Consider the following 12,024-nt stretch of genomic DNA (forward strand, 5'->3'; position numbering starts at 1 on the left):
TCAAAGATGTTTGTCTGGCCCTCAATGGGTATGTCTCTGAGGGCTTCTACATCAAGACTGAAAACATCAAAATGAAGCTTAAACACTTTGTAGGTCTTCCAAAACCTACAAAGCCCTGGAAAAGAACATGCTGGGGAAGCCACATGTGTGGGACTGGTGCAACTGAAGATGCAGCTCAAACGGTGGCTGTGCTAGGTCCAGCTCCACCACTGTTGTACTTCAGCATTTTGGACAGATTCCACTTCAGTACCCCTGCACTAAAGGAGCTGCAGATCAAACCAGGCAGCCAACAGCATTTTGAAACTGAACTACAAAATTATTTAACCCTCCCCCCCCTTTGAGGATGTTATGAGAGGGTTAACACCCACTCTGGCTCCAGATAACACAGCAGCATGAACTAGTAATGGGCACTACAGAACATGATTTATGTTCACTGAGCAGGCTTGGCGTCTATATATCTCAGCACTCTTAGCAGTTAAAGTTGTTATTCCAATGACAAAACAGACACAGGGGAGATAAGAGCCTTTATCTCCATTAACGTTTTATTGTTACTCAGAACGCATGGGTAGGGACAGGTCCAGGGGCAGGGAAACCACAGCGATTGGTTTGCATTTGCGGGGAGTGGAGATCGTGGTTGCATTTTATGGCTGCACTGGGGAATCCTCTGGGATCCAGGGCAAGGCAGATTGAAATGGGACTTTGGCTGTTGCTTTGGTGTCTGGCTTCTGCTCCTGCTACCTTTCCTTTCACAGGATCTGCTTTAGCTCAGGGGAGCTGTTCCCTGACGCTGCAGAGCCGCTGCCATGCTGCACACAGGCGAGCGAGGAAACCCTTTCTAAAGGAAACAAAAAGGCTGCCGGCAGTTTCTGTGCAATGCAGACAGGCAGCCCTGCCACTGAGGCAGGACCCTGCCAGATCTACCACCACCTGGGAAAGACCTTCTGGTCTCTGCCAGGCCCTGCTGCCTGCACTCCTGCAGCCCCTCAACAGCTTCTAGCCTCTCTGGCATCTTCCTTCCCAAGGCACATGTGACACCTCAAAGATCTACCACAGCCTGGTAAGCTGGCCCCAAAACAGGGTGAAGCTGAAGTGAGGGCAATTGCAGGAGGCTTGAGCAGTTATATCCAGAGAAACAGATCACACAGACCTGTGCTAGGCCCTGCTGTGCCAGGAAAGGCTATAGCCAGAGGGTCCCATTGTCCCTCCCAGTGACTGTCACTTATGTTCACTGCACACAGAAAGGCAAAGGAAGCATCATGAGCCCCTCTCATCAGATGTACTCCTGTTCCACAGTTGCTCCACCGCTAAACTCCTCAACTAGGCACTGTTTGAGTGGTCTCACACTGACCCAGAGTGGGCATGACACCAAGGAGTGGTGGCTGCTTTGGGATTTCCTTCACAGACACACACGTGAGCTCCAAGCAAGGGCCAAGCAGCTCCTCTTAGAATTTGGCAGAGCCTCCATTCCTACGATGAGAAGCAGGCAACATCCTGGGGACAGGAAGCACAAGCAGGGAGAGGCAGTGAGAGCAGAGACAGGCAGTGTGGGCAGGGACAGGCAGCACACTCCTCCACTGGAGCACCTGTGACAAGCCCAAGGTCTGAGATGGGCCAGCCCTGCTCAGGCAGCACCACACTGCTGAGTGGATTAAGAAACCCATGGAGTCAAGGGGAGGGGAAGTGAAAAGCCTGCATTGCTTATGAGAAACACCCAGGCTGTAGGAAAGCCTCACCAAAACCACAAAGCTTTCCTGCAGGGTGTTACCCCAGGCCGTGCCACCTGCCTGGCACTGTGCTGCACTCGCCTGAGCTGCTCCCGGCAGAGGGGCTGCAGCCCGCTCAGGTTAGGAGCTGTCTGAAGTGCCAAGGGCAATGTGAACCATCGCCCAGCTCAGGCAGCTGCTGAATGCCACTGCAAACCTGACAGGGAATAACACGGTGATGTCAAAGACAACAACAGCACCCAGACTCCCTGCACTCACTGCCATGCCACACAAGGTCCCACTAGTCCAGTGGGACTCAAAGGGCACGATGCAGGAGGAACAGCACCGCTCCCTGCCCCATCTGTGACACGGCAACTGCTGCAGGAGAACAAAACTGCTCAATCAGAGACCCTCCAAAAGTCACAATCACAATCCACCAGACGAAAGACAAGCAGGGTGTTGGAAGAACAACTCTGAGTGGGGACATTGACTGCAGCAGCTCAGCTACACCTTTCACAGAATCACAGAATTAACCAGGTTGGAAAAGACCTCGAGGATCATCGAGTCCAACCTATCACCCAACCCTTCTAATTAACTAAACCATGGGACAAAGTGCCTCGTGTAGCCTCCCCTCAAACACCTCCAGGGATGAGGACTCCACCACCTCCCTGGGCAGCCCATTCCAGTGCCAGTCACTCTTTACATGAAGAACTTCTTCCTAATGTCCAGCCTAAACCTGCCCTGGTGCAGTTTGAGACTGTGTCCTCTTGTTCTGTCACTGGGTGCCTGGGAGAAGAGACCAACCTCCTCCTGGCTACAACCTCCTTTCAGGTAGTTGTAGAGAGCAATAAGGTCTCCCCTGAGCCTCCTCTTCTCCAGGCTGAAGACACCAGCTGTGCTTGGCACCTCTGACAAGCTATGAGCAACGTGCTCAGTGTCTCCGGCGCCCAGGTGCAGGAGCAGGACAGCCACAGTGGCATCTCACCCTGTCCAGGAGTGCTAGGGTCAGGCACAGCATGCCCAGGTCAGTCCCAGGTTTGCTCTGCTCTGGCTGCCCAGCTCCAGGACAGGGCACTTGACAGTCCCCCAGCTCACAGGGACTTTGGAAGGACTCAGGTGCCACTGCACAGGGCTGCTGGGTGCCTGGCAGTCACAACAAAAGCACACTGATGCTGAGGGAATTCAGAAGGGTTTTGGCATTGTTGGACATCCCAGATCCCTTCTCCAGACACGCAGCAGCCAACATCTGTGTGGCACTGCTTAGTGCTCCCTGCAGTGTCCAAGCTCTGTGCAGCCCTGACTGCAGCTAGGTGCCTGCTCAGCACATTGGTCTTGGCACTTGCATCTCCCAGCGGCAGCCAAGATGGGGAGGAGCAGGGTGGGAGCAGCTGCTATTTTTAACCCGCTGGGTCAGCACCCTGCTCACCAATGCACCTTGGCTCTTGCCCACCTCACCCCTGTGCCAACCAGCACACACTTCTTGCAGTGGTTACTGGGGCCACCAGCCCACACCAGTGACCCAGGAGCTAGGACTAACCTTCTGAAAGGATCTCTTCCACAAATCTGTTACCAGAGACGAACACCACTCAGCCCTGTGCCAGGGGCACATTTCTGCTCTAGTTCTCACAGTTTCAGGCGGATGATGATAACCTGGGTGTCATGGCAGACCTCCTGACCTTCTAGTCACAGGACTTCACCAGCTTTTTGGGGAGAAGGCACTAGGGGTTTGGCAGAGAGATGCGGACTCTTGTTTACACAAGCAGCCCCAAGAACCTTGTCCAGGAGCAAGGCCATACTGGGTCAAACCAAAAGCACATCCAGCTCAGTGTCCCATCTCCAGCAGACAGCAGGAGAGACACACAGATGGGACAACCACATAAGGTATTTCCACTTGCATTCTCTTCCAACTTTTAAAAAGGTGCAGCTCAGGGGCCTCCAGAGCCATGTGTTTGGTAAACCTTGATAGTTTCCATGACTTTGGCCAGTCTCTTGCAGATGCTGAAAGATCACAAGGGCTGACTATCCCATGGGAACGTTTCCCAGGTCTGCTCCCTTTCATATGACTGCAGCCCCACTGGACCTTCACAAGTTTGCCCCTGGCACTCCTGGTGCCTCTACCACCACATCACCTCAAGCACACACCAATGGCTGCAGGATGGGCCAGGAGCACAAAACACTGCCTCACCTGCCAACCTTCTCACACCACACAGCACCAGCACAACAGGGTCACTCTAGCCTGGAAAGATCAGCTGGAGTGCCCAAGGAGCTCCATGATGAGACACCAGCATGCTGCAGAGCCTGGACATCACCACAGGAGCTGCCTCAGGAACACAGATGTTCAAGGCAAAGCACGAAACAGAGACCAGGACAGGAAAGGCATGGGGAAGGCCCCCGGGGTGTCCTCATCTGACCAAGTATAACAGTCCCATGTGGAAACCTGAGGACCAAGCTCCCAGTGCCCCCACCTCTGGGCGTGTCATGTGAGCACTCACAGCATGTCCAGGAAAGACCAATGTTGTGTTTTAACCTGATGCAGTTGTCCCCAGAGCAGACAGGCCCCTACAGCAACAGGGACCAGGGATGTGTGAGGTTTAGGACCAGACCACTCCACACAGCTGTCCATGCCTGATGGGAGTGACCCAGCTTTTTCTCACTACCAGAGAGGAAGTAGGTCCTGACCTGGTCCTTGCACAAAGCGAACGCCATCGCCTGTGGACAGTGTGAGCCCCACAGATGCTATCACCAGTGACCAGGGGCTCTCAAACCCAGCTATGGTGGGTCCTAGCCACATTATTGCCTGCTCCCAGCCCCTGGGTAATCCCAGGATTACAGACTCCCTAGGCACAGCTATTCTCTCATTAATCTCTGGATTAAAGTATCCCCAAGTCGGCTTTGACGTAGGGCACTGCCAGGGCCGAGTCACCGCTCTCCTCCCAGTGATCCCTGGATTAGAGAGAAGGAGCCATGTCCCTGGGTCCTTCCCACCCAGCTGGAGCCCAGGCTCAGGGAGAGGAAGGGAGGACTAAGCACAGGACACACATGTACATCAAAGCATAATGGACAGACTGTGTTTCGTAATCAGTGTGCTTATGTGAGAAAACAACAACTTTGAGGAGATTCCCAGACTAACGAAAGCCCAACCTAGCTGCTCCTCAAACAACATCCCGCTTCCTTCTGGCACAAGTGCTCCACAGCTCTGCCCTGACTCAGTGCTGGGCTAGCACCTCGCTTGGTGCTGGGCAGGGGACTACACACAGGTCCTCCAAATGCCACCACAGCTGCCACAGAGAGCTCTCAGCAAACTGCACAGCAAAGAGGATAAGCTTTTAGGGTCCCAGCAGATACTATGGGTCTAGTATGACCACAGGCTGCTTCTGCAGCTCATCCCATGAGCTGGAGTGGACATGGGGAGGTAAAGAGTAGAAAATCCCTAGAACAGGCACACAATCAACTAGCAAGGAAACTTGTGACCAGTTGGTCAGGTTGTAGAGGCATGGAATGCTTCTCTTTTCCAGAACAGAACAGAAGGGCCTGGATCCATCCTCTGCCGTAAGTGGAGGCTGTGACACATCTGACAGCCATGGGTACCCAGAAGTGCTTTTCAGCTGGTGGGACTACTGGCATGGCCACATCCCTGGCATCAGGGTGGAAGGGGACCAGCATCACTGCTCCTTCCCACAGCACAATGGCAAGGTAGGGATAAGGCAGGATGGGAATGACTGAGAGAAGTGAGGGGGTTACAGCTGGAAGTAACAGGATTAAAGCAGGAAAAGGAAATGAAGGCTTAGTGATGGATTTATCAACGGCAAAATCTATTCAGTTTGGGAAATGCTCCTCAAGGAGATTAAGGATTGGATGGGGCATCAGCCAGAGCGCTGGGAGAAGGGGTGCAGGGAGCAGCCATGGGGTGTCACGGTCTTCCCATCTAGGGGGTATGTCATGTCCTCAAAGCCATATAGCCCTGGCACAGCTGTGCTTGTGTCAACATGGGAGATACTTCCTTGGCAGAGCTGTCAGAAGACAGGGATATTCCTCTGTGGGAGGTCAGGATGGCATTAGGACAGCTGGCTTCACACCATGGCCATGAGATGAGAATCCTCCCAGGGTTCTCCCATGTGCCACCTTCCCCAGGCAGTACCAGCCAAGGCCTTCCTGTCACCTATACCAGGTCATGCACAAGGGGCACCTAACTGCAGATTCCATGGGCCAAACCCTGCATGCTCTCCACAGAGAGCCCAGGACATCCCACAGCATCAGAAGGGGGTAGGGACAGAGATAGAGAGCAGCCTGAAGGGAGATATGCACAGAGGTTATGTTCCTGGTCATGCTCCTGGGTGGTGCCAGCCTGGCCCAGCCCCAAATCAGCCCTGCCACCAGACCCACTTCCCCCAAGCCAACATCTGTCCTCTACCAAAGACCCTGCCCTGCAACTGGGTGGATGTTTACAGAGGTTGAACACCCTCATTCCTCAGGCGGTGTCCTCCCAGTCTGAGCCCAAGTGCCACAACTCTTGTCTCACCTGAACCTGCTGAGCACAGAGCCTGTCACTCTCATCAAGGCAGGGCACACAGCAAGGGGTGTTCACACCATTCCTCCTTTGTTCGATGGCATTTATCCAACTATAAGACACCAAAAAATGTGGAGACTTGCCAGGTGGACAGCAGTGCTACACAAAAAGGTGACACAGCTCGAAGACTTCAGGAGATGGGCATTTTGGGACAAGCTACTGGAAATGGGCCAGTACTGGGCAGGGATGGGTGGGTGAAGAGCCCTTCAACATCTCTAGCAAGCAAGTCTAAAAGTGGAAGCTACTCAAACGTTTTGATTTGTATGCAAATAGTCTCAATTTGTCCTACTTTTGGCTGGGCACTCAGCAGAACAGCGAATGAGGATGGATTTATGCAGCAGAACAAACCAAGTATATCCTCTGAACATCCTTCACGTGAGATCTGCTGTTCCAGGGCAGCACTGTGAGCTCTGAGCCACAACTTCGCTGGCACCACGCTGGCACCAGCTCACAGGGCTACTTCTGCGACAGCAGCCGCACGATGTGCACCACATCTCAGCAGTTCAACGATCCGTGGCAGCCCAAGCACAGAGAGCACAGGGGCTGCGCTTCCTCCATTGGCAGTATTCCGGGCACCACCACACCAGAGGAGGCATTCAGCTGCGTGCTCCTGAAATGCCACCCTCGCCCCACATTTGCATGAAAATACCAGACCTACTTAAGTGACAACAACACTTCACTAAGCCAAATTACATAACCCCATTTGTTCCCTCTGTTGACACCCCAGAGACACTTCCACTTCCAAAGCCAGTCTTCCAAAGCTCCCCAATAGCACCTAGAAGGACTTGTTTTAAGCAGAGGATGAGTTGCAAACCACATCAGTTTAGGCTGATGCTACTTTCATGTGTAGAAAAAAAAAAAAACCACACTTATTTTTTTTTCCCACCCTAGCAAGATCTACCATTTCAAAGTGTGTTCAGCCTTCCTCCAGCAGAACAACCACATGAAGAATCAGAAGTCTTAAACACCACGAGGGGAGAAGGAGCTCTCAGCACACAGGGAGCCACGAAGCACTCTCAGATACCTCCTCCAGCCCCACAACAGCAACAGAACCACCACTGTACAAGCACTTGTGGGAGGGAGGTTTGCTGCAGGTTTCTAGTATAACACACAAAGTAATTCTGAAGATGCCGGCATAGAGCTTGGGGAAGTTCACCATGGACTACTAGACAGGCTGGATGTTATGACTGAAACCTTGGGCTGGAAAATCCCCAGCCGTCCTGGTACCACAGGCTGAAATCACTTCAGACTCACCTCAACCCTCCATCCTTCTGACCAGAAGAACCAAGTTTCCAGCAGGTCACAAGAGGGCAGCTGCAGAGCCATTTTGCATTTGCTGGCTACTGCAGCTGCCTTTTCTGATGCAGCAACGGCAAAGTCATCCTTCCATGGAGCAGAGCAGCAGGTGATATGAGCCAGCTACCTGAAAAGCCCATGAGTTCAGCCCCATCTTTCCCACTCTGCTCTCCTGAGGCACCACCTTCTGCTATCCCTCTCAGAAACGTCCCTGGCAAATGGATAGGTAGGAGGCTAAGTGTAGCCTCCCTGTCCAGCTGCCACCAGCCCCATGGTGTCACCTCTCTGCCCCTGGGGGCTGCTAACACCAGTCTTTACATTTCAGTCACACACGAGCAATAGGAACCCACAGAGGATCATTTTCTGTGGCTCACCAGGTATCCAAAGCTTTCCATTACTACATTAAGCCAAGATAAATCCTCCTTTAGCTATGTGCCAGAGTCATACAATTCCCAAAGCCTGGTCTGCCTTGGCTTCCTCTATAGAGCCTTAGGAGGATGAGACAGTAAGGGAAAGCCTCTTCAACGGCTAATTAAGCTATTAATAAATCTGTTCAGACTCTCTGGTGTGGAGCTTGGTTTTGAAGTTCCACGCAAGGGGTCAGTGCTGCCGGGAGGGATGGGAGTGGTGTTTGATGTTGCCTCACAGCAGCTGCATTTCCCTCCTGAAGCCAGGGAGCAGAAGCAGGTTGTGGTGGAGCTGCTGTGAAGTCACCAGCTCCTCGGCTAGCGGTAGCTTGGCCCCCTCCGTCCCCACCCGGCTGTGGAGCCCGTCTCTTTGTGGCAGGCTGCAGCGTCATGTGCAGGCTGCAGCTCCCTTCGCGATGAGCCGAACATGGCCACATCGGCTGCATCACGGGAAACCGGGCTGGGCTGCACCCGCGGCTCGACCGGGCTGTGCCACTGCCCGTGGCCACAGCCCTGGCATCTCCTCGCCCCTGCAACGCGCGGCTCCGCACAGGCGTCGCTGCCTGCAGAAGCTTTGCAGGAAAACCGGTCCCGAGACAGCTGTTCAGCGATGCCCGTAACGCAGGTGCCAGCGGCAGCCGCCCGCTTCCTCCCGGTGCCAGCACAGCCCCGGCCACGGACTTCCCGCCGAGGCCATGAACGCAGCCTCCCGCTCCCAGTGAGACCAGCAGCCACCAGTAATGCCCGGTCCTGGAAGGGCACTGGCCCTGTTCAGTCGGGGAAGGAGCTGCAGCAGAGAGTCCCGGGCTCGCCCCGCTCCCGCCCCGGCGACCGGGGTCAGGGCTGGGGGGGCCTTAGCCCCGGCTCCCTCCAGCTGCCGAGCGAAGGCAAAAGGCTCCGGGCGGTAGGGTCCCGGTTCTCCGGTTCGGCAGCGGCCGCGGCTCCGGTAGCATCAGCCCAGCTGAGCGGTGCGGGAGTCCCGGAGCCCTGTAAGATCGGCTCCCGCCCCGGCGGGAGAGACCCAGAGGCACCGGCGCTGCTGAGTCACCGGAGCGGGTCCGCCGCAGGGCGCAGCTCTCACGGACCCCCGGGACCCCCACGCTGCACCCGGGCCAAGCCACCACGGGGCTGCCCGACTCGGCCCAGCGGGAATCGGTGCCCGGCCAGCAGCAGCCCTGCCAGCGCGGCCAGGGCGCGGGGAAAGCGGCGAGAGAGGGACGGAGCGAATGTGAGCAGAACCCGGGGACGGGAAACCGGGGACGGGCGCGGGGCGTCCCCAACCTGCTGCGGGCGGGCGGCGGTTTACCTCCCCAGCGGCTGCCACTCACCTTCCGTGGCATAGCTGTGGTCCCGCAGGAAGCTGCCGCTGATCTTGCGGCTCTCAACGTCCTCCTCCATTGACGGCGGGCTGGCGGGCGCGGGGCGTCAGCAGCCGCAGCCGCGGATCCATCATCCCCCCCCGCGCCCTGCTCCGGCGGCCGGCCGCGAAATGCGGCGGTGGGGGGGGCGCAGGGGCGGCGGAGCCCGTTGGCTCCTCCCATACGGCACCGCACGCCTCGGCTCGGCACGGAGCGGCTCGGCTCGGCCTGACTCGGTATAGCATGGGCTCGGCCCGGTGCAGCGCCGCACTCCACCCGTCCCGTCGTGCTCGGCACATCCCGGACGGGCGGGGCGCAGCGCTGCCTCTGCCCTTGCCCCGGGGAATGGTTCTGTCCCGGGGATGCTCCCTTCCCGGCTGCGCACCGCTGCCCTAGTGGGGGACCACATGTCTTGGGGTCAGTTTTGTGTCTTGGCGTAGTCCGGGAGGAAATGAGCCTTGGCACTGGCCGAGCCACTGGTGACACAGGAGAAATTCCTGGAGGACGAGTTCCCAACTCCACTTCCGTGAGCTCCTGCGCCTGCGGTCAGAGGTAAAACCAACCAGCAGCCCCTTGCTCTGTGCAGGAGGACTGGCTGGGTGCCACGGGGGAGTTGGGCACACATGGGCACAGGCCCCACGGCACCTCTGCACTCTGTGCCTAGCTGCAAGCACAGTGACCTGGTATTCCTTGAGCCCTTCACAGTATGGGGCCAGAGCAACGCATACGAGCCACGGAGCTCAGCACCTGCCTTGGCAGAACGCAGCTCTGTCACGGCAAAGGAGCTGTCCTCACAGCCCAGTGCCCCAACGGCAGGTTGCTTTACTGTTACTGGCACCCATGGGGGACCAACAGATGCAGGAGAAACAGACAGCAGGGCTGGACAGTGCTGTGCTGCAGCTGCAATTCTTCTAATTGGAGTCGCAATTAGAATCTCATTGGGAGGCTACAAGATTTTACAGCCCACGTTAGGGTTCTGTGGAGATCACACTGTCTGCCTGGGAGGTGCTACTGCAGGGAAGCACCTCTGAGGGAGAAGGCTCAGGGACTCCAGTACAACCAGTATGCACAGCTTGTGGACTGAGTGCTCCACAGCACCATCACATTGCCACATGCCTTCTGGAGGAACATGTGGATCCTCTCAGACAAGAAGCAGAAGACAGGAAAAGCTCTTTGTGCCTCATGCTGTGACCTGCTGAGGAAAGGTGATGCCCCAGGGTAGGAGCTGCCAGCCTGCCCAGCACACTGGCTGACATGCTGTCATGTAGGGGCTGACAAGAAGCGGTGTAAAACTGCACCTTGAAGAGCTCTGGCATTATTCATGTGTGTCTACACCTTCAGGGATTTGTCAGTCAATCACGTCACTCCATGGGCCATTCACTGCTGCGGGCATCACTACTGATGTGACAAGCCAGAAGCACTCACCAGCCAGGCATGAGCCCCAAGGCTCCATGCCCAGAGCCATCACTGGAACATGAGTTCCTCACTGCAATCATCAGGCATCTCTGGACAGCAGGCAAATATACCGTGGTGGTGGCTGATGCTGCTCTGGATGGGGTGGACGAGACTCACAGGTTGGTCTGACTTTGCCCACTGTGACGTGGCACAGGATCTGGCCATGATGCCATGGCAGAGTTCACCAAAGCTCTCTTGCAGGACAAATGGAGTCACAGCAGTGAAATCATGCTTTAAAACACCTTCTTGTGGCTGCTGGCTCCTGGTGCATGCTACAGTGTAGGGAACAGGACCACACACAGCACCACAACTCAAGAAACTGCTGCTGGCTCTAGGCAGGGAACTGACACCCTGGTGCTTGTGGTCTCCACAAGGACAGGAAGGGAACTGACTTCCCACAGGAAAAGAGAAAAAGAAAGGTTAAAATCAACCCAAACCTTACTATACCCAGGATTGCCTCTACCTGCTGGTGTGCAGCTGTGTAGCTGAGACACAGGAGCATTGAGCTCAAACAACTGCACTCCAGAGAAGTAAAATAAAGGCAGAGTTTCAATGAGCCAACACTACCACACTTCAGACCTCAGGGGTCAGCCTGGTCACAAGACTGACCCACGAGCCTCTGCAAACGCTGAGCACTGTCATTTAAGATGCACAAACACAAACCAGAAGCCCCTTCCCTTTCTCAGCAGGCTCTATCTCCTCTGTGTTTCCATTCCAACATGTGCTGAGCCCTTCCTCCTTTACTAACCAGATAAAATATTCTGCCAGTGTGCAAGAATTAAAATGAGGCATACACAGGTCCTGCAAAGTTTCTCTGCACCCCATGTCACTGCCACACGTCCAGCAGCCACCTGGTTGTCATGCATGGCACATAGGGGCTGCATCAGAAAATCCATTTATCCTCAGCTCTTTAAAGCCCAGGTGCAATAACCGAATGCATTCTCTGCCCTGCGTGGGGATCCATTTGCAGATTACATTCACCAGAGGTCAGCTTGTAACTGCTGCAGTTCTCCAGCCCCCCAGTGTCTGCCCTGTTCCAGGCTCTGACACCTCCTGAGGAGCCAGAACACTTTCCACTCCACTGGTTATGAGAGGCTGCAAAGCTCCCATGTGCAGGTTTCTGTGGGGCTAAGCAGCATGTCACTGAGGTGGCCACAGCACAGGTGAACATCATTCTGCTGAAGGCCTTGTGCAGGGCTACCTTCTTCACCTGTGGGCTGGGCTGCTGCATAGTCATC

The 12,024-nt window shown here is 55.5% G+C and overlaps 1 protein-coding gene across 3 annotated transcripts in view; it reads right to left on the reverse strand.

The window, feature by feature from the left end:
- PPP2R2B (protein phosphatase 2 regulatory subunit Bbeta) overlaps positions 1 to 12,024 on the reverse strand; it is an 80,410-nt gene that overhangs the window by 41,716 nt on the left and 26,670 nt on the right. The window contains exon 1 of one of the 3 annotated variants that reach the window (XM_064161706.1): positions 9,302 to 9,478. The exons of the other annotated variants lie outside the window; for them this stretch is intronic. Coding sequence (XP_064017776.1) covers positions 9,302 to 9,371 — 70 coding nt within the window. The 5' untranslated portion in view covers positions 9,372 to 9,478. Of the gene's footprint in view, positions 1 to 9,301; positions 9,479 to 12,024 lie in introns of those variants that run through there. 3 annotated transcript variants of the gene reach the window in all.

This window comes from Pogoniulus pusillus, chromosome 22 (genome assembly GCF_015220805.1).
Source record: "Pogoniulus pusillus isolate bPogPus1 chromosome 22, bPogPus1.pri, whole genome shotgun sequence".
In the NCBI taxonomy this organism is placed as follows: domain Eukaryota; kingdom Metazoa; phylum Chordata; class Aves; order Piciformes; family Lybiidae; genus Pogoniulus; species Pogoniulus pusillus.